Source organism: Siphateles boraxobius, unplaced genomic scaffold, assembly GCF_051911475.1.
Source record: "Siphateles boraxobius isolate OS27281-9 unplaced genomic scaffold, OSU_SipBor_1 46, whole genome shotgun sequence".
Classification (NCBI taxonomy): domain Eukaryota; kingdom Metazoa; phylum Chordata; class Actinopteri; order Cypriniformes; family Leuciscidae; genus Siphateles; species Siphateles boraxobius.
The window spans coordinates 17,587,040-17,610,000 of record NW_027509097.1 but is presented as its reverse complement, the minus strand read 5'-3'; the positions used below and the strand labels follow the sequence as shown (position 1 = coordinate 17,610,000).

Below are 22,961 nucleotides of genomic sequence, written 5' to 3'. Positions count from 1 at the left end.
CAGCGTTTTTTGCCACACTTTTTCCTTCCCACAGACTTCCCACTGAGGTGCCTTGATACAGCACTCTGGGAACAGCCTATTTGTTCAGAAATTTCTTTCTGTGTCTTACCCTCTTGCTTGAGGGTGTCAATGATGGCCTTCTGGACAGCAGTCAGGTCGGCAGTCTTACCCATGATTGCGGTTTTGAGTAATGAAACAGGCTGGGAGTTTTTAAAAGCCTCAGGAATCTTTTGCAGGTGTTTATAATTAATTAGTTGATTCAGATGATTAGGTTAATAGCTTGTTTAGAGACCCTTTTCATGATATGCTAATTTTTTGAGACAGGAATTTTGGGTTTTCATGAGCTGTATGCCAAAATCATCAGTATTAAAACAATAAAAGACCTGAAATATTTCAGTTGGTGTGCAATGAATCTAAAATATATGAAAGTTTAATTTTTATCATTACAATATGTAAAATAATTAACTTCATCACAATATGCTAATTTTTTGAGAAGGACCTGTATTTGGCTGAGATGCAACTATTTGAAAATCTGGAATCTGAGGGTGCAAAAAATCGAAACATTGAGAAAATCGCCTTTAAAGGGTAACTAAACCCCTGGTCAAAGCCTGACTCCACCCACTGGCAATATTTGAAAAATGCTGGAAAAGTGGGCAGAGCCCAGCGGAGATAGAGGCGACGAACCGAGGGCGGAGCTGAGCGGGGGGGCGTGCACCTGAGACCCGCAGTGACAGCTGCTGTCAAACTAGCTAAAATGAAGTGAAAGCAAGTAGCTTTGCAACAGAGCGGTCATTTGAAGTCGAGAACTTTTCTCCCCCACCTTCACCTGAAGTGGAGGAGGGTGAATTGTCTATGGACACCAGCTCAAACTGCGGTCTTAACTCCCGCATCGCGATCGGCATCCGATTATTCTTATATTCAGTCATTTTGAGGTAATTTTTTCCAGGATTATTATTACTATTACGTTCATTATATTTTGCTGCTATGTGAAAAAAATAATCAGCAAATCGCGCCGGCGCGTTTGTCGACACCAGAGGATTAATTAACTTTAGCCTAATAAGAAGGAACATAAATTGTGATTAAAAATATATGCTCACTCACATGACGCCGCTGCGGTGGTGGAGTTCATGCAGGAAGAGCAGCGTTTGGCAGCGCGAGCTGTGTGGAGAAGCCCATTTCCACCTCCATTGCGTTGGAGAAGCAATCCCACGTAAAATGCAGGTTGCACATTGGAGCGATAGCCGAGATTAACTACCTAGGCTACATGAAATAATCTAAATAACTATATAAATGCTATGCTAACTATATGCTAATATATATATCAGTTTTCAATACTCCTAATTCCAACTCCTGACTCGCTACAGTAGTTTTGACGGAAACAGATGCTTTTATACCAGGGGCTGCCAAGAGCGTGGTGAGCTCGCACCAAGGGCGTGACAGATTGACGTCAGAGAGTATTCTACGTCAGAAAGTACCCCTACTGCAGGAGCTTTCCGTTTAACCTGAAGAGGGCAGCACTCAGACGTTTTTACACCATATATTTGAAAATTAAAACACTTTATACCCACATGTCAAAAAATTTACTCCAATCAATGAACAGCATTTATGAAGCTCCATTCTTGCAGATAAGTAACTAAAAAAAGTTGTTTAAGAGTTTAGTTACTCTTTAAAGTTGTCCATTTATGTTTGCGATTGTGCTGCATTCACTCACAAAAATATATGTTTTATACATTTACGGTAGGAAATTTACAAAATATCTTCATTGAACATGATCTTTACTTAATATCCTAATGATTTTTGGCATAAAAGAAAAATTGATAATTTTGACCCATACAATTTATTGTTGGCTATTCCCACAAATATACCCGTGCTACTTAAGATTTGGTTTTGTGATCCAGGGTCACATATGAGCACAAATATGTAAATAGTCTACACAACACTCCGCAGTAAGTGCAAAATGTGTAAGTGACGTGTGCCAGGAAAAAACCTAAATAGCCAACAGACTAAAGAAGACACACATGAACGGCATGTATTAACACATTTATGAGCCACACAAGACATTGCTAGGAGCTCAATCTCTTTACCTCTACAAAATCCACACGCCGTACAAAAAATCTACGTTACACATCTTCTATACAAAATGCACAACCTATACAAATCCCACAGCGGTACAATTTTCACACCCCTACTAAATTTACCCTATAAAATACTCATCTGGATTGAAGCAGCAAACATTCAGTGTTAGAGTAAAAAAATGACATAACATTATTTAACTTTAGCTAATATTTGAATCACAGCTTACATCGTGTTTTGACATCGACAACCCAACTGCATTTTACCTCAAACTTTCTAAAGAAGCCGCAATCGCTTCTCGGGTCGACATTAACACACTGACAAAATTATTCTGTATTCAGAATTTAAAATATTTGTTATACTACTTTTTAATGTGTGATTGTGTAAAGGTGTTCACAAGATAGCCTACCAACCTTTCGCGAACTTGCTTTCAAAGAACACTCGTTTTCATGGACACGCGGTGTGCACGGAGGGGAGGGTCTGTGTGTGTGTGTGTGTGCGTGCGCGCGTGCGCGTGTATGTGAGAGAGAGAGCAGGGAAAGGAAATGCAGCTGAACGAATACACTGCGTTTTTTAAAAATGAATAACGAAACGCAATATGTGGCGGCCTGTGCGGCGGCCCAAGACATTTACAAAGACGAAAACTAAGGACATTTACTCTATAATTTTATTTTATTTTAGTTAGTTTTGCCAAACACACATTATAGTTTTAGTTAGTTATCGTTTTTTGTAATGCCTCGTTTTTATTTTTATTTCAGTTAACGACAATGTTTTTTCCCCACCTAGTTTTCGTTTTTTCGTTCGTTTTCGTTAACGATTATAACCTTGGTCTGTTGTGATTGGTCTACTGCTTACAGCGCGTGACAGATCTTGAAAACATTTTACATTCACAAACCATGAAAGGTAATATTTGAAAAAGCATTATATGGGCACTTAAAAACAACTGTGAGAAGTGTATATAGATTGACATTCACCAGATCAGCTGATCGTTGTAGAGGAAGGCCGTGTATTTGACCAGACTCAGGCTCTCTTCTACTCTATTGACAAAAGATTGGATCTTCAGGTAGGTCATCTTGTCCAGAGGGAAGAAGCTGATTCCACCAAACACATCCAGCAAGTCACATGACTGGAGATGAAGCGTCTGCAGGTACTAAGACAGAGAAGACAACCATAACTTAATTACTTTGTAATATACAATTCCAGAATCACCAGATAAAAGAAAAAAAGAATACAGTATAGATAAGAACAGAACAGTATCAGGTCTGAAATTCTGCTTCTCAAGAAATCCCAGAAGAGACTGTACAACAACACTATGACCGCAAACATGGATGAAATTACCAAATTACCCTGATAAGGCTGAGGTAATGTAATTTGACAACTTGACGTGCTGAGATGCAGCCCCGGTGTGACTTTGCACAGCAGTCAGTGACATTTAACCTAAGGCACAAATTGCACTTTCACTGAGAGCTTCAGGGCACTGGGAGGGGTGACGCGGAGGGTTTCCCTTGACCGAAGCTGAATTATTTAGACAGGTGAGTAAGCATGATGCCCTCAGCAAGGAAATCTGAACTGAAGAACCAATAAGACTAACATGGACAAATGAGATCGTTGGGCCTCCTGTTCATATATATTATATGCCTCACATTGTCTATATGCAAATATATGTTGATTTTGACACTAAATATCTTTGCTTATCTGGAGGAATAAAAAAAAATTCAAAAGTCAAATGATTAGTGATGTTCTTGAGAAGTCTGGTAAACAAGTTCACTTGGCAGGATGACTGTAAAGAAACTAGAGAGAAAAATATTCAAAACTTAAAATTGATGGTTGTCCCTTTTAAGACATACATGTGCATGCACAACACAGACCAAAGGTATACACCATCTAACTTTTATCTGATTGAAGGATTGAGTTCTCTTAATTAATACTTTATTTACCCTGTAAAAGAACTTTTCAAGCTTTTGAGTCAGCAGTTCCACTCCACCAGCCTCAAATGCCCTGCTGAATGTGCCATTGAAGAGCTACAGATCAACAATAAAATAACTGTTAGAAACATCAGCTGTTTACTTTAAGGAGAAAGCATTATAAATAATAATAGATTAAACAGCGTTTACCTTATACATGCTGTAGCACTGTTGTAATACAGACCCATAAACTGAATCCTAGAAAACAAAGACGGGAAAAACTCAGTCTACACTATAACAAAGTCTATAATAACAACCAAAAGAGTTGGTAAGGTTGTTTAAATGTTTTAAAATAAATCTCTTATACTCACCAATGCTGCATTTTTGATTAATAATACAGTAAAACAGTAATACTTTGACAGTAATTTATATTACAGTAATTTATTATATCAGAAGCCAATCTTAGCCAATATCCAATCTGAGTGTGCTGATTAAAATATTTGTGGAAAACGATAAATTTTTTGTTCAAGTTTTTTTTTAATTAATAGAAAAATCAAACAGCATATGCAATATAATTTTTTTTAACAATGTAAAGTTCTTTACTGTCACTTTTGATCAGCTTTAACCTTGCTGAATATTAATAAAAATTAAAAAAATAGTGTTGACCCTAGCCTGAACATTGATCTTTTCCTGTATGAAGGGTGTGTAGATTTTTAATATAAAGTATGTATGTATGTATGTATGTATATATATATAAGATAGATAGATAGATAGTTAGATAGATAGATAGTTAGATAGATAGATAGATAGATAGATAGATAGATAGATAGATAGATAGATAGATAGATAGATAGATAGATAGATAGATAGATAGATAGATAGATAGATAGATAGATAGATTCAACTAACATTCCACATATTACTTACAATAATCTCTTCCTCTTGGTATTCAACAGTGGGTGGTTTACCATCTTTGTTGGGTTTTTCAACCATTGGATTCCGTACAACCTTGACAGAGGAATTCAAAAGGTGCTTAATACATACTTCAGCTGCACTGTGTTAGGCTAGTTTGATTTTATTTCAAGTATTCGTTTGTTTGGCTTTGGAAACTAAATCTCTACAAAACATCACTGATAGATGTACCATGACCATCCAGTAATTTTCCTCAGGCTCATGGAAAAACTGTCTGTTCTTCTGAGTGTGGAGGGATTTGGCTGGTTTGGTTGGACAGAAGGTTCTGTAAATAACAAAATCTCTGTCAATCACATTTGATAAAAGTTGTTCAACACCCTTCATTCCATCATTAATAAAGTGCTAACCTTGTGAACTGAACGATGGCCTCACAGAGTCCAACATTGCGAATCTTTTCATTTTTCTCTATTTCAATGGGGTGGTAAAACAAGATTTTCTTTTCCTCCTACAAAGCACAATAACATCTCTATAAACATATGATTAACATATAATAACCAAAACATGACTTCAACCTGACTTCATGACTTCAACCTTTTCAGATTTCTACCAAGCCCAAATGCATTTTGTAAATATTCCACACATATGCTGTGGTCAATTTTAATTTTAATATTTTTGTGTGTGCGTGTGGATTTAAACATTTTAAAGGATTTGAAAGGATTTAAAATGTGTTCTACTGAGCTGAGAACATTACACTTTTACGCTTTCTGTGGCCTCAGATTCCACGTCAGCCTAATTATGAAGAATAAAACAACACTATTCAAAACAATATTGTTTACACTAGTTACCTCCCCCTCACGTGGTCCAAACTTAGGGTTATAGATGAAGAAGCTGAGCAAAGATGGTGTGTACTGTTTCTCTTGCATTCCAGATGCCATTCTTGGGCTTATGAGATGATGTATGTATGGCAGGAATAGAATGCAGATAATTAACACACAATGTAACACCATCTAAAACAATGCATATTTAGACTCTAATGACAGCATAATTGATGAAAATACCTGATCATCAGCATTAGTGTGGTCGGAGTCTACGGTTCCCTCTTTTTTCATTGACTTTGGAGTGCATGCCTTTGACCTGTAAACAAAATAAACTTTATTGAGACGGTCATCCACATCTCCAAAGGAACATAATTTTATGTAATATTTTTTAGACATTTACCATGTTATTATTTACATGTACCTTGGAGCTTTTCGAACAGAGTCCAATTCAATTTAATTGTTTAAACTATGTAGTTTAATTATCTAGTTTATTTATATTTGAAAAGCTAATAAACTGAACTGCCTTTTTTTCTTTACTACTTCTAAAATAAACTGCTGCTGACAAGAAAGTTAGTTGCTTCTTAGACTAGTGAACAAGAGAAACAGACAATAACATGACCAATACTGTTAGGAACATGATTTTCATTAATGAGGCAAAAATAAATAAATAAATAAAACGGGGACCAAAAGCGTCTTACTAAGGAGAGAGTAACGATGATCAGACAAATTAGCCTATTACTTACATAATATTTTTAGACCATTTACCTCGGACCAAAGTTGAATTTAATTTACTTGTTTTTAATTATGTAATTTGCTAGTTAGTTTAGGATTGTTTGAAAGGCGAATAAACGGCCTTTTGCTTTTCTACTTTTCAAATAAACTGCTGCTGACAAGGAAGTTAGTTGCTAGGAACACGAATTTCATAACGGAGGCAAGCAAACAAAAAAGAAACCAAAAGCATCTAATTTTCCTTGAAGAGAGTGACGGTGGTCAGACAAATTAGCCCATTACTTACAAGCTAACTGGTTAGCTGCATCATTATCCGACTGTTTCAAAAGTGACAACTATTTCAAAGAGTGTTGAGTCAATTAATGCTTACCTTTTACAGCATGACAACTGAAACAAAGTGATTCATTTGCTATCTCATTGGGGAAAACAGAGCTTAGATGAATGCAAAAGATGTACTTCCTGCTCTTGAAAGTCGCATGTGTGTTACAGTTGGATCAGCTCGGAAAGATTACAACCGCTGTACAAACATAGTTCCGTCTAACTATTAGTCCTGTCCTGTGATTCAGTATTTACACAATTAAAAAGTTTTGAATAGTATACCTACTTATGAAAAGTATTATAAAATCATTTAGAATCACATAAGATGGAGACTCTAGTAATGCCATTCTCCTGTCATGTTCCTATTTTGAGTTTCTTTAGCCTGTCCAGAATCACTCAATCACTCATAAAAAAACAGAAAATATTTTGTGCGCCCTATATGTTTCAGTTTGCTTGAAAGTGCCTTGATGTCATTTACATTTTTTTTTATGATTGCTTAAGCAGGATTTTATAAACCAGGGTCATTTTGTCCTACCTTTAGGCCACACAATTCAAACATCCACAAACACAAGTAGCCGCACACCTCAGATCTTTTGCAAAATGAAACACTATATTTAAAACTTTGCAATAATTTAACAAAACTCAATTTTGATACTGTAATGGCACACACATTGTTTATGCTGTTAAACACTTTTTTCTAATTATAAAGTCTGGGTTTGATTGTTCTCTTTCATCATCTCGTGTTCGAGATCCACCTATGGGAAGGGCATCCGTACCTGACCTCTGCAGAAGCATCCAATTGCACCAAGTCTGGCTAGACAGACAGAAGCGCGCAGCCAATGCGCTATGGTAAGGTCCCGCCCCCTTACCTAGAGCATATAATGCCTGCAACCGCTGCTATTCCCCAGTTGACATTCGCTTCTCGCAATCTCTGTATGTACACAGTTCGGCTGGAATTACACTGCTCACTTTCGTGTCTTCAGGAGGATATTTCGCCTGATCAGCCTCCTCCAGATGTGACTTTTGTTTTCAGTCTATCAGCTGTGTTCTGCATCTGGAGCCGCCCGCGCTCTCGCCGTTCTCACCAACTCCTCCTTCCACGGCTGCCCGCCACGGATTTTTCGGAATTCTTCGCCGTAATGTCGCTGTCTACACCTGCTTCTCAGGGGAACAACCTATCACGGGCCTGCCCGGCCGTGTGTGGTGGTCTCATCGCCGCTAAGGACCTGCAGTCTTTCTGCGTTGTCTGCTTGGGTCTCAAACACGCTCAAGAAGCCTTGGAGAACCCGGAGAATTGCAGTCATTGCCTTATGCTGCCCAAGAAGCTTTTACGACGCCGTCTGAAAGTTGCCGCTACCCAGTGTGCGGAGCTCGGCCTTTCTGACTCGGATGGGGGACACGGTGACGACGACGTGCTACCGGGGGACTCCCGGGGCGCCACCTCACTTATTTGGGCTGACCAGCCAAATCCTGCTTTCCCCGAAGAGGACATCTTCATGGCCAACCTCACGCTCGTCGATGAACCGGCTGGTTCCGGCGACGAAGATGATGCGGCCCTTCTTGGGGTCTCAGAGGACGAGGAGGTCATCCCGCCCTCTGGCGTCCCACAGGCTGTCGCCCACGCGGTCTTGCCTCAGTCCATCCTCCTGGAGGTGTGTGAGCGAGCGGCCGCTCGCCTCAACATTGAGTGGCCGGCTCCACAGAGCACCACTGACCGGGAAAGGGACATATATGACGGGAAAGTTCTGGGACCCCCTCCCGGGCCGAGGAAGCAACTCTTGGACCTCCGGGTGTTGAACAAACATTTGAGGAAATACAATTTCAGAATGCTAACCCATGGCTCGCTCGCCCGTGCCATAAAACAGAACGACTGGTTCACATTGGTCGATCTGAAAGATGCTTTCTTTCACATAAGCATTTACCCTCCACACAGGAAGTTTCTTCGTTTCGCCTACCAAGGCACATGTTACGAATACACAGTTCTGCCGTTTGGACTCCCCCTAAGTCCTCGTTGCTTCTGTCTGTGGGCAGAGGTGGATTTAGCACCCATGAGAATGTCAGGTCTGAGGATTCTGACATATATAGACCGATTCGAAAGAGAAAGTGTTGCAGGACACCTGCCGTGTGCTCGCGCACATCACATCTCTCAGGTTCAGAGTGAATGTGAGCAAGAGCAATTTTATACCCAGTCAGAATGTCAATTTCCCGGGCTTGGAGTTGAAATTAGTCTCCATGCGAGCGCGTCTCTCTCAAGAGCGCGCTCTCTCTCTAATGGGCTGTCTGTCACAGTTCAGAGAGGGGGCGAGAGTTCAATATCGCACATGCCTGAGGCTGCCGGGTCTTATGACTTCATCCATCCAGGTTGTACCGCTGGGACTCCTGAGAATGTGAGCGTTCATGAAAGGGGTTTTGTCGCTACATTTCAGCCCGACACGCGATCTTTACCGCTCTGAAACAGTGACGCGCGCATGCTCTGCAGCCCTGCGCCACTGGAGGAGCGCAGACTTTTACGCACAGGGAACCCCTCTGGGAACGGTTATGATGCGGAAAGTTGTGACGACAGATGCGTTCCTTACAGGCTGGGGTGCCACCCAGGAGGGCAGAACGGTTAACGTTCTGTGGCCGAGCAGACTACGTTCAGCACACATAAATTATTTAGAGCTTTTGACCATTTGGAAAGCTCTGAATCATTTTCTGCCCCGTCTGCAGGGACATCATGTGGTCGTACGTTGCGACAATACCACGGCAGTGGCTAATATCAACCGTCAGGGCGGCGTGCGCTTGTCGAAACTTCACGCTCTAGCTTACAAGCTTTTGGTGTGGAGCAGACGGGTTTTTCTGTCGTTACGCACGACGCATGTTCCGGGCATTCTGAACAGAGGCGCGGATCTTCTATCGAGGGGAAACCCAATCTACGGAGATTGGCGCCTTCACCCGCAGATAGTAGACATGTTGTGGATGAGATTCGGACAGGCAACCGTAGATCTATTCGCCTCGCGCGAAAACCACCATTGACCTATGTTCTTCTGTCTAAGGGACGTGGCTCGGGGTAGATGCACTGGCCCACCCATGGCCCAGAGTGCTGCTCTATGCTTTTCCTCCCCTGTGCCTGATAATTCCCACACTGGCCAGGATGAGAGAGCAGGGCCTGTCTCCCATTCTGATAGCACCCAGGTGGCCCAAAGCACCGTGGCTGGCGGAGATTATCCCTCTGTTACATGCCGAGCCGTGGCGCCTGCCCCCCCGCACAGACCTATTGTCTCAACCGAACGGGGAGATTTATCACCCATACCCGGACAGGTTAGCTCTCTGGGCCTGGCCCGTGAAAGGACGAACATAAGCGCACTGGGGCTTTCGCGGCGTGTTATTGCTACTATACAGAATGCCAGGGCCGTTTCTACACGGTCCTTATATGGCTGTAAGTGGCAAGTGTTCGAAGGGTGGTGTGATGGCGTGGTCTCACATCTTATCAGTGCTCAGTACCTGATATTTTGTGTTTCCTTCAAGACCTCATGGAAAAAGGGAGGTCTTTTTCCACAATTAAGGTCTACCTGGCTGCGATTTCGGCCTGTCATGTGGGTTTTGAGGGCTCAACAGTCGGGCAGCATCCTCTAATCCGCAGATTTATGAAGGGTGCCCGTCGCTCTTTGCCAGTCATCAGGAGAACTGTTCCTGAGTGGGACCTCTCCTTGGTGCTGGAGGCTCTGTCTCAGTTTCCTTTTGAGCCTCTGGGAAGTATTTCCCTGAAGTTGCTGTCTTTTAAGACAGTTTTGCTCTTGGCCTTGGCATCAGCTAAACGTGTCAGTGAGCTACATGAACTCTCGGTTCATTCCTCGTGCACTAAATTCTGTCTTAGTGGAGATAAGGTTTCCCTTAAGCCTAATCCGGCCTTCATGCCGAAATGCTTTCCTGCGTTCACTTCGGAGGTGTTGGAGCTGTCCGCTTTTCACCCTCCTCCTTTTTCCTCCCCGGAGGATCAGAGGCTAAATGCTCTGTGTCCTGTCCCTGCTTTACAGACATATATGACCAGGACCAGTGCTTTCCGGAAGAGCGACCAGCTCTTAATTTCATGGGCGCCCCCGCATAGAGGGGATCCCATATGTAAGCAACGCTTCTCGCATTGGCTTGTGAATGCTACAGCCTTGGCATATGAATCAAAGGGAGTGCAGCCCCCAGGGGACATCAGAGCTCATTCTACGAGGGGCTTAGCCGCCTCTTGGGCTTTGTTTAGGGGAGTCTCACCGCAGGAAATCTGCTCCGCTGCCAGTTGGGCTTCTCCTCATACCTTTGTGCGTTACTACTGGCTGGATGTCACCAGTATCTCGGTAGCACATTCGGTTTTAGGGGTAGGGTCTTCTTAGCCCTTCCCTGCAACCCCGTTGGAAGTAACAAATAGGAGTGAATGGGCCAGCAGGCCATGCACATTCCTGTCACCAAGCAGGCCTTCTGGGTGTGTATATGTACATCTGTGTTGCTGGGGTTATTATCTTGTGTGTGCCACACACATCTTTCATGTCCTGCAGGTGCACAGCAGTTATGTGTGTGCGTCTGTATTGCAGGTTCATGTTTATGGACGTGTCAGGCACCGCCTCCCTGGGGCGACCGTCCTTCTCCGGCTTTCAGAACCTCACTGTGAGTGTATTGGGCAAACGGGGAGCTGTCCATGTCTCTCCCATAGGTGGTTTCATCAACACAAGATGATGAAAGAGAACAATAGGTTACTATCGTAACCCCGGTTCTCTGAAACATCGAGTGGAGAGATCCACCAGCTTTGCCCCGCTTGCCGCACGAGAAGCGAATATACTTACTGGGGAATAGCACAGGTGTTATATGTTCTAGGTAAGAGGGCGGGACCTTACCATAGCGCATTGGTTGCGCGCTTCTGTCTGTCTAGCTAGACTTGGTGCAATTGGATGCTTCTGCAGAGGTCAGGTATGGATGCCCTTCCCATAGGTAGATCTCTCCACTCGATGTTTCAGAGAACCGGGGTTACGATAGTAACCTATTGTTTTCAGAGATATTTTTAGAGTTGTAAGGCTGGAAGCTTACGCTGCTATTTTGAACCAATAATTGGAACAAAAAACAGTTGAAGGATGACATGCCTAATTCAGTAATTTATCTGACTCCAATATAATTAATCTGACTCCATTAAAATTGTTGTTATTCTTTAATGTCGTATTCTTTAAAGGTAAAGTCTTTCTTAAAACTGATAGGAAAATGTAGGATTTAACCTAAATGTTTAGACAATGAAAGTTACAAACACTTTAGCTTTCAACATCATCGGTGATAGAAGGAAAGATTCTCAAAGCCTTTAAAACAGTCAACGTTATTTATTAAGTTACATGTTTAAATATACAGATAGTAGAATGGAAAAACATAGGCCTACTGTATAGAAAACCTAATTGTATCAAATAATGCACTGCTGTTCAGAAGAGGCCGTAAAAGCCTTTCCTGTATACGCACCGGTGTGCAGGAGTGGCAGGATTAAAGCCTTTCTCCAAGACTTTCTCAAGAACTCTTTCAACAATGAACTTTCCTACTTTAACCTGAGCAAAGCATTTTTGTACATGAGTGGAATACCAACACCGAAACCAACTGACAGGAAACCAAAAGATAAGGCAAATGATGGTGATCAATCTAGGACTAATCTAGGTACTATTGCTTAAAGATACATTGCCCCTCAATGCATGTTTAAAAAATAGTACCTAGATTTGTCCATTATGATACTGCAATATCTCTATTAATTTCACTTCCATTCAGTTTAGTTTATAAGCTGTCAGATAAGACCAAACATGACATAGTTACATGTTACAACACACTGATTGATAAATAGTGTGTAGTGGAAAGCACATGTGTCCTGTGAAGCAAATGGTACAGATGTATGATTGAGGTGTAAATGACTCCTTTCTGTGCCTGGACTGTCCCAACTGTCCTCAATCGGCATATTGATAAATCCCTTGCACTAGATGCATTAGCATATTGTGAGGATGAAGGCCATTTCTATTTCTCTCCACATTGTAAAATCAGTCAGTACATCCATGCATTTCCAAAGATTGCATTTTGCACTGATAATCTGCCCGGCCCTGCATCAAATAGGTCACAGGCCTTGAATGAAGGGTATCCTGACATAGGGCTGGAGATCGTAAACTTTCCACCGCCATGCCGAAAAAACTCCTCAATGGGGTTAAGGAAGGGAGAGTGTGGCGGGAGGTATTGGAGTGAAAATTGTGAATGCTCATGAAAGTGTTTTGGACCAGAGCATGATCGGTGGAAAGATACATTGTCCCTGATGATAATCTGTCTCATCTGCACTGCATCCATTAGGTCTTCTGCTGTGATGATGTTGTGTAGTCTGTCTAAAAATTTAAGTATGTGGGCTGTGTTGTAAGGACCTTATTTGGAATGTCAGGTGGAGGACCCCATTCTGCGAGATTGCAGGACAGATTGTGATGTTACCTCCATGTTGGCCCCAGGGCATTCAAAATAGCTTCTTACTTTTCTCAGGTTAAACCCAACCATATATCTAAGATACATTAATGTGGAATTGAATCAGCATTGTAAGGGGATTTACAGTCAAATACCCAGAACCAGAAATGAATAATTAAGACAAGAGTCAGAATTATAATAAATTAAAGAACATTTTTATTGAAGATAGTTTGCAGTTTCATCAGAAGAAGTCAGCTACAAGACTCAATGGAGGTAGGTCGCCCCGCTTACAGTTACAAAGATCACAGCAATTATACCATACACCAAAGTCTAAGATACGTCCTTGCTTCAGGTTGAATGATTCTCATTGGATAAGAAATAGATAAACATAGTAATTTTCCACACATATAGGCTACATATAGACTGAAGCATATCTCCATCGATTATGCGGCTGACGCTCGGACCCTGATGTTAGGCACATCGTGACCTTCCAGGTCGAAGATCTGGGTTGCTGGGCGCCAGCCTGTCCGGAACAACAACTCAGTCAATCTCCAATAATACCAGTGGTTCCTTAACCTGTAACCAAGAAGACTAACACAACCACACCGACACACAGCTTTTCCAAGGTTGGATTTGGCCAGGCTCTAACTATAAACAGGAGAGTCGTCTCAAAACATCAAGATAATACGTTCTTTCTATCAAGGAATTTGACACTTCAGTCAAAATGGAAAGTAAGGCTTTAACTGAGAAATGGTCCCTTAATCTATAGACTTCAATGACCATACTTGTCAGGGTACCCTAGAAAAGCTGATGGATGTATTGTCAAGTTAAAGAAGTCCATCCTTCTTTTGTGGAAGCCCGGCTAAATGAGCAAGCAATGTTACTGCATTCCTGACATCAGCTTCGGTCACCTCTCAGATGTTTAATACAGACAGTGGAGAATACATGAAAAGAGCATTTCAGTAATCACACTGGTAACTTCTATAACAAAGTAAAATCTCATAAGCCTAGAAGAGTCATTCAACTCATTTGATATTTAGAAGGAAAAATATTGATTAATACCTTGATTATAATCACTAATGAGATATACATTTAAGCAGCAGTGGATTCCAAAATCCATCCCCTTCAGCATCAATTAGCAAAATTCTCTGAAAAAATATACTACATTGTTTCAAATGGCTTTCTTTCAAATGGCACTCAGTAGAGTTGTTGAATCTGTAAGTGATGTTTTTTTTACGGATTCATCTGATGGACATTAATGAAAACTGTTTGGTCATTCATGATGTTTGTTTGAATATCTCCGAAACGAATCGCATTACTGACTAAAACCGTGTTTATGATAGCTGTCTCCTGTTCCTCTATTACATTCTTGACCCTCAATCCTATGTAGACCAATTGAAATACATGTTACTGTAATGACATTGTTTCAAACATGGGTACAGTGAGTAGGTACCAAAAATTACTGATAGAGGTCATATAGTAGGCTTAGGCTACATTGTACTGATTGTACTGTAGATGGTAGAGAAAAAGTTGTTGTTGTTGTTTTATCCTGTGCTCTTGTTGAAATGTCAGAATTGCTGTAGCAACAGTATATCTGCTGAGGTTGGGCTGAACTCTGCCCAGAGTCTCTCAAAGTCAACCTATGGTTTACAACATGGTCAAATAAGGTTGCTCGAATCACATCTGATCAATTTGGTCCCGACTTCTTTGTCCACCTCCTCGTCCAGGTCTACCTCTCCCTCTGTGTTTACCTTTACCTTTTATCTTTACATTTATATTTACCTTTACCTCTCCCTCTCCCTTTCCCTCTTACTGTAATGTTGTCTTCCATTTTTGTTGAAGAAATGTAAAGTCACCTGTTGCATTTTTATTGTACACCTTTTATTTTACACCTTATTATACACCTGATTCATGAGTTTGCACACCTGTCGGCCATGTTTGATCAATTGGTTCATATGTGTGGTATTTTGAAAGCAGTGCCTTGAAATGGAAAAGAAGTTAGATTTCTGTGTAAAGTAAAGAAGTGTGTTTAGTCTTTTACAATGTTTTACAAAACAATGGTGTAGTGTTTTGCAAAAAAGTGTGAGTCTAAGTATGTGCTTAATGTTGTGCAGATCTGGGCTGAGGTTTTGCTTCTTGAGTGTCGGGTTTCACTAACTGTGTGTTATTTTTCATTTTAGTGTGTAAACAATCGTAAAAAAACCCCATACATTATAGTTTCCTTTCGAGGGAACTCAGGCTGTGTCATAGTGGGAACGACTCTGCATGATTGCATCTTGAAGCAAGTGTGAAATCAATCCAGTGGAATTGTAGGACGTCACAGGCCGGGTGTCATCATGACCAAGAAGCTTTAAAAAGCGCCCAGACCAAATAATGTCAGTTTCTGTGCCTTCAGCCACTGTGTGTTGAATTGTCCTTTCTATTTATTGTTGTCTGTCCAAGCACTATATATACATAATTTAGGTGTGTTGAGCAAACAACAGTTTAAATCAGTTTAAAGTGTGTTGCCCACTGCCCTCGCTCAATTGTTGCTGGGGATACACAAAATTTGTGCATTGTTTGTTTCAGAGCGGAGCAGGAACAGTCAGCTCTCGAGGGGGCTGACTGTGTTCATTGTGAGCAGCTATCACTGCATTCGCAAATCTTCAAAGAGAGCGCCCAAGCTCGTGGGCTTTGTTCAGATTGAGGGGAACGCAAATGGTATTACAGCCTTTGCTCTGTCCTCACCCACTGGATCTAGCGCTCTCTTTCTCTGTGTGTTAGTCCGGTGTAGCAGCTATCCCGTACTGGGGCCATGTTAAATATCGACTGGCCGACCGAGAGGCAGGCCTACCATTTCTTCTCGATCTCCACACTGAGGAGTCGAGATCATGGAAGAAACCCTTTTGCACCAGGTAAGACCGGTGCGTGTCTGCATACTATGTTTCCTTTGCAGGTGTACCAGGCCGACCTGCTTCGAGACCTGAATGAGGGCGAGTCAAAGAGTTGCGCCAGGCCACAGATTTGTCTCTCCGGGCCGCCAAGGAGACGGCCACAGCCATCAGTCTCAGAACTCGGAGTTGCTGGGCGGGAGCAGCCCCAGCCATCAGCCAGCTCCTCGTATAGAGCAAAACAATAAGAGAGTGTTGCATGGTGGTTCGGGGCGCAATGGTTCCAGCAGGTTCAAGTTAGTCTGGGCTGAACTCACTTGAGCTGAATAATGACACTACGGGCTTGTTGCTGCTTTTCAGGAGTATATTAATTTGTTACTGTGGCAAGCAGGGAACAGTGGGAACAAAGTGATGCCAGTGGCGCGAGTGCTAAAGTCTTCAGTCTCACAGTGAAGCTCCAGAAGGATAAAAGGGAGGAGTGACGACAGAGAATTGGGTCTGGGAACCACATGCGCAATTTCTCGTATTTTAGGCGTGGTTTCAGAATGCCCGTCGCAGTTTATTGGGTGCTAAGAATGTCTATCAAATATGCCTGTACGTAGCTCATAGCCAATCGTTTCGATTATACCAGATGACGTATGTAGAGCGACAGAAATAGACAAGGAAGAAGACGATGGGAAAGATCTTTTTTGTAAACAATGAACTTGCATTCTAAACTACTTAGACATTGTTCTAAGGCTCAAAGAGTAGCTTCGCGTCTTCAGCCATGTTAAATCGATATAAAAAAACTGTTTCCGTGTGTCGCATAGATGTCGTCATCGTCTAGCTGCTCCCTCCCTGATCTGTGATTGGTTCCCTAAATGAGGCGAAAAATCTGGCCATGGTATCCAGACTGCCTTTCAGCGTGAATTGAATCGCGCTGCGGTAAGGCAGTATGGGGCAACCCAGGCTAAGTGGGTGCATGACTCATCAACGAATGCCACCTCAGTGTGCTTTCGGCCCAGACACGTGAGGCAGAGATTGGGGCTGTCAGACGGGACCAAGAAACGAACGCATCCAGAAAAACACACGTGTAATGACATCTTTAAAAAGATGCAACGTCACACATGTGTTTAAAGGGATAGTTCACCCAAAAATGAATGTCAGTATTTACTCACCCTCATGTTGTTCCAACCCCGTAAGACCTTCGTTCATCTTCGGAACACGAATTAAGATATTTTTGATGAAATCTGAGAGCTGGATCACTCCTCCATACTAGTCAATAGGCTTCTTAAGGGATTGAAACTTGCCAGCCCCGAAAAGTTATTAAAAACATTGTTAAAATAGTCCAATATAGGCTTTAGCCTCCATGAGATGCTGGGCTGTGTGGGTTTGGTAAAACCTCCTTACACCCAGTAAAACAGTTGCCATTGTTGCCTCTGGTGTTATGTAATGGCATGTTACACCAAGATATCCATCCATATTAATGGAAGACCACATGTCAGCCGTAAGGCTAACAAATTCCGCCTTTTGTAGGTCCTCCATTGTCTTCTCCTTGGTTGTGTTGTACCTTTCGCTGACCATTGTTTTAAGCACCTTCCGGGATGGGAGGACATAGCTTGGATCAAGCTTGTTCACAAAGGCCCTGAAACCCTCATCCTCCACGATGGTGAAGGGCTGCAGATCCTTCACCACCATGTTCAGAAGAGCCTCATCCAATTCCCTCTGTCTGCCTTTTAAAAGAGAAGATAAAACATACTTTCAGACAAATATATTGGAAAAATAGTAGCCTACCGTGAAAGTAGTCTACTGGTTCATTTGGAAACCTTCCTAAACAAAGTTATGTTATGAATATTTATGCTCAGTGTGCAGAGAAAGATAAAGTGCATTATAGAAATACAACAATTACAAAAAAACAAAATGATGTCTTGGCTGTAGATTGGGTACTCATATGTAGACATATAAAATGTATATTCACAAAGTATAATATTATATTGACAACATTTGTTTTTAAAGTGATTGGCAGTTGTGATTGGGATGTTAGGCATGTCTTAGTCCATGGCCTTTCTAAACAATGGCCCAACACTTAGTTATTATATTTCACTTATAATTAGCCTATATTTCAAACAATGCATACATTGCTTAGATGGCCCAGCAGTGTCAGTAGCAGGCCTTGGTACAGGGGGAACACTACCATCCTCTGCACCCTGCAGAATGGCAGGATGAATGCTCCTCAAATGGCGCATCATGGATGATGTATTGTTGCAGTTGGCTAGCTGCCGATCACAATACACCCATCTCACTTTATTTGGGGTTTCCAAATGGAAATGCTCCCACACCACAGATGTACGGCATCTCTTCTGTGGAGCCTCCATTTCTATCTATCTATCTATCCATCTATCTATCTATCTATCTATCTATCTATCTATCTATCTATCTATCTATCTATCTATCTATCTATCTATCTATCTATCTATCTATCTATCTATCTATCTATTTTATATGTAGCCTATCTATCTAATAATCTATATGTATCTGTAATATATGTATCTATCTATTAATCTATATATATATATATATATATATATATATTTCTATCAATGCATCTATTAATGTGTCACTATATGTACTCTGTGTGTCTCTAAGTCAATGTGTAAATGTAGATTAAATCCTAAATATAACTAAACAAATCGCACTATAAATGTCACTATATATCACCAAAAATCCGCTATCTCAAAACCAAACTCCTCTCACAAAAACCCACGATATGAAAATGCGTTGACAAAACTTTTATACTGTGTGATTGTGTGATTTGTTCCCGAACCGACCAATCAATGAAACCCTGATTCGGAGGAGCACTCCACCTGATGAAATTTAGCACTCCACCTGACCCCATTTAGCCGTTGTCACGTGACGTGGGTGTTTTGAATCATCTTTGCTTCGGGATCTCACAAAGCTTCGGAACGTCTGTTTCGCGCCAGCCATCCTTAATACAGACCATTATGTCTCATTGTAAATGTTTTAAAAAAAAAGTGATGCCTAATTTAAAACAGCCCCTGTCACTTTGCCCTTTTTCCCGCTGACAGGGTGCAGAATAACAGCTAAAAATAATGGATAATTTTGCACAGGAGAAGCTGAAAGAATGGAAGTTGGATGTCCTGATACCAGCTTTAAGGGTAAAGTGAAATGCACTTCATTATAACCCATTGTGCCTCTGGGTAGGCCAGTTTTCTTATATTCTTCTCTTCTTGTCTTTTCAGATGAACAAATTGATAAAGAAAGCCTCCTGCTGCTTGATGAAAAATCACTTGAAGCAATGATACCAAAGATAGGCCTATGTCTGAAATTTAAATTGGTGAGTGAATAAATACACATTTAAGATGGGATATGCTTTAGGTGCAAAAAGACTATTGGGGCCGATGTTTGTTTTTTGTTTTCTCACCTAAGGAGAATGCATAAAATACATAGTTCATCAAGTTATTTTGAGAGTGGCCAAGCCACACTTGTGTTTACAATGCTCTTTCGATGTTGAAGCACTCGGGTGAACAGCTGCGGCACTCGACCGTGCGCACACTCCGCAACCGTGACCGCCGCTGGAACACATAAACAGGGTTCCCTCTTGTTCCATAGACACACAGAACAATGATTGAAAGCAGAGTGAAGACAAGCGTCCGCTCGGCTTTGAAGCGAAAGCCTTAAGGAGAATTTAAAGGAGAATAAAAAGGCAATTTTTAAGTTAATCTTGATCGTTATACCTTTGTGAGTAATGTCTATAGAAAAACAACGAACCGGATTGGTGCTTGCAACACGGAGCTGTTCCCGCAAATGCCCAGAGCTCCCACTCAGCTAAACCGGCAGTTATGGGGGCATATATATAAAGAGTGTCTTTGTGCCTCATAACAGACACAAAATGCAATTAAAATGTCTGTCCAACATGAACAGGCCCCTTACATGTGAACAAGATGCGTTTAGCAACTTAGCCATTGTTTAAATTCACCTAAATAGTGTTTTAGACTGCTACCCAGATAGCAATGAGTCGGCGCACCGCCGGCGGCAGCCGCTTTTTAAAAGCGGCAGCCGCCTTCCTACCGCCTTCGTTCCGCGGCCAGCCGCCGTTCCGCCGCCGTTATACCGAAGGCGGACCTTCCGCGGCCCGTCGGAGGCAAACGCTATTTTCGAGCGAGCTGTCCCGCCGCTTATTGCACGTATATACATTTTTTATAATTATAGCATGCAGTTTATCAAGAATAATGATTGATCAAACCAGACAAATTTCCATTTGGTATTTTAATTAAGTACAGTAACCGTCATTAAAACAAGATGTCAGATCAATAAAATAACAGAAAAATACAAATACATATATGCATATACACACACACATGCAGGTTTCCAATAAAATTTTGGTTAAAAAAAAAAAATTCACATTCTGTTGCCACAATTCGGAACGACACAAACGCGAACCATTTCTTCTTCACTTGTGAGCAACTCCGATCATCACTCTTCACACACTACGCTCCTCCCACGTGCACACCGTTTACTTTTTCCGGCTACAACTGAGTTCCCACGGGACTTCAGCGCGAGACTACAGCTAGCCGTCTAGAACACTATTTAGGTGAATTTAAGCAATGGCTAAGTTGAAAGGATGACTACACAGACACAACACAGCGGGGCCGGTTGAAGAAAAAAGCCATTCCTTGGACGAAGACGGGTGCAACCACCGTGGAGGTAATGCAAACTTTATTTATCCTTCCATTTGGGCACACATGGCTTGAGGAGAGATGTGCAGTAATACTGTATGTTTTTATTTGCAAAACTTTAATTATTTCACTAGCTTCTATGTCTTCATTTATATTTATACTCCCACCTGCACACTGGTATTTACCTTTTTCCGGCTACAACTGAGTTCCCACGGGACTTCAGCGCGAGACTACAGCTAGCCATCTAAAACACTATTTAGGTGAATTTAAACAATGGCTAAGTTGCTAAACGCGTCTTGTTCACATGTAAGGGGCCTGTTCATGTTGGACAGACATTTTAATTGCATTTCGTGTCTGTTGTGAGGCACAAAGACACTCTATGTATATGCCCCCATAACTGCCGTTTTAGCTGAGTGGGAGCTCTGGAAGGTGATTGGGCTCTCAGGCGAGATCTCAATTCGTCAGTTCAGTTCTGACGTAACGTCGAACGTGACTGCTGAAAAGGAACCATTAAATCATGCGAAATTATGTTTTAGTTTTCTTATGTAAAAATGCAGAAAGTTTTCTGTGATTGTTAGGTTTAGGGTAGGCTTAGGATGTACTGACGCTGTTGAAAGGGATTTTAAGCCATTCCTCTTCCAGAGCAGTGGCCAGTTCACTATGTGATTTCACGGTACAGAATTACATTGGCTTGCTCCTCCAAAATACCAAAAAGTTGTCTATGACAGTTACTCCTGTTGAGTACGGTTTGTCTTACATGGTGGTATGCCGACATTACCTTGGATACCATAGCTCTCTCGATACACCACAAAGACTTGCTGTCCTGGTCACAGATGAGTCAGACGCACACCAACAATTTTTTCCTCTTTTGAACTCTGATATTTCTCATTATGTTGTGTGGATTGCAATATATTAGAGCTGTGCCATTGCTCTACTAATGCAACCTTCACACCCTGTTCTTACTGATGGAATGGAAAATCAGTTAAGACTGGCCAACACTATATTACAACACTATATTAGCCAGTATTTCAGTTTCAGTGTTCAGTCTACCGATCATTTATTAGACACTACATAAAAATGAAGAACACAGCATCCAGAGCATGTTACCGACAAGAATTACTATATTCCTCTTCACTGAAACTTACACTTGCTCTTAATTGTCTGTACCATACGTGCCTATACTTAGTCTGCTTTACATTTGAACTCTCTTGTTTTAAGGCTTTGGTTACATCTAGGATTTAGACAAGAATGTATACTATATACAGTAAAAAAAAAATATATAGTAATTGCAACATCGTAAAGTGAGTATATTGTATATGTACTGCAAGTATAGAATTTTAATGAATATTGTATAGTATGTCTGTATATTAAGCACTTCCATACTGTAAAAATACAGTAGTCCAACTGCAAAAGGTCAAAGATAACTGTAAATGAAAAGCCTGTTAAAGTAACCTCAAAGTTGCGCAACTGCAAAATCGAAGTCCGTGAGATTCATTCTGCCTCAGCATCGTGTCTTCATGTTGGGTTCTGCCTGAGGACTCTGTCCACAGCACAGACAATGTTGTCTCTTGCCAAACAAAGGGAAAACCCTCTGGTGTGTCAGATCCTGCCTTGACAATAACCTGAAATCAATAGTCATACTTTTACAGTGAAAGTTTAGTAACACACCAGTCCAGTGGTTACAGATATTGGCTTTTAAATGTTATGTTTAAACATGTGACCTCTTGCTGAATAATATGGATAAGCGTTGTAGTATGATTGCTGTATAAGCTCTCCCATTAGTTGTTTGTTAAATCTTACATGTTGGGCCAAGCACACTGGGATTATTTCAGTGGAGCTGATGCTATTATGGCACATGTTTGCATGGTTCATTTTGGTCTCTGGCTTCAGTGCAGAATGGGGATAATCAGAAGCCAGGATTGATGCGCCATTTTCAATTCCATTGTTCTAATGGGCTAAGCGGTAACCTGAGCGGGATATCCTTGTCATTCAGTATTGAGAGGCTCTCTTCACTGAAACTTACACCTGCTTTCAATGTCTGTACCTTTTGTGCCCACTTAGTCTGCTTTACATTTGAACTCCCTTCTTTTAAGGCTTTGGTTACATCTAGGATTTAAAAGTTTATCTTTTGGAGTGAACTATATCTTGTTTTGGACCAAATGACATAACTTATAGATAAGATGCTATGCCATCTCCATCCACACTGCTAGAAGAACCAGATGTTTGTGAAACATT

The 22,961-nt window shown here is 41.4% G+C and overlaps 1 protein-coding gene across 2 annotated transcripts in view; it reads right to left on the bottom strand.

Moving 5' to 3' along the window:
* The window catches only part of ccz1 (CCZ1 vacuolar protein trafficking and biogenesis associated), a 16,152-nt gene extending 9,204 nt beyond the window's left edge, over window positions 1-6,948 (bottom strand). Inside the window, exons 1-9 of one of the 2 annotated variants that reach the window (XM_077201158.1) lie at window positions 6,807-6,948; window positions 5,948-6,023; window positions 5,735-5,831; window positions 5,297-5,394; window positions 5,121-5,214; window positions 4,905-4,985; window positions 4,188-4,235; window positions 4,011-4,094; window positions 3,048-3,223 (exon numbers count right to left, since the gene is read on the bottom strand). In XM_077201158.1, the coding sequence (XP_077057273.1) occupies window positions 3,048-3,223; window positions 4,011-4,094; window positions 4,188-4,235; window positions 4,905-4,985; window positions 5,121-5,214; window positions 5,297-5,394; window positions 5,735-5,831; window positions 5,948-5,961 (692 nt within the window). In that variant the 5' untranslated portion in view covers window positions 5,962-6,023; window positions 6,807-6,948. The remainder of the gene's footprint in view (window positions 1-3,047; window positions 3,224-4,010; window positions 4,095-4,187; window positions 4,236-4,904; window positions 4,986-5,120; window positions 5,215-5,296; window positions 5,395-5,734; window positions 5,832-5,947; window positions 6,024-6,806) is intronic. The other variant, XM_077201159.1, reaches the window with a different exon arrangement.
* Between the last annotated feature and the right edge of the window lie 16,013 nt (window positions 6,949-22,961).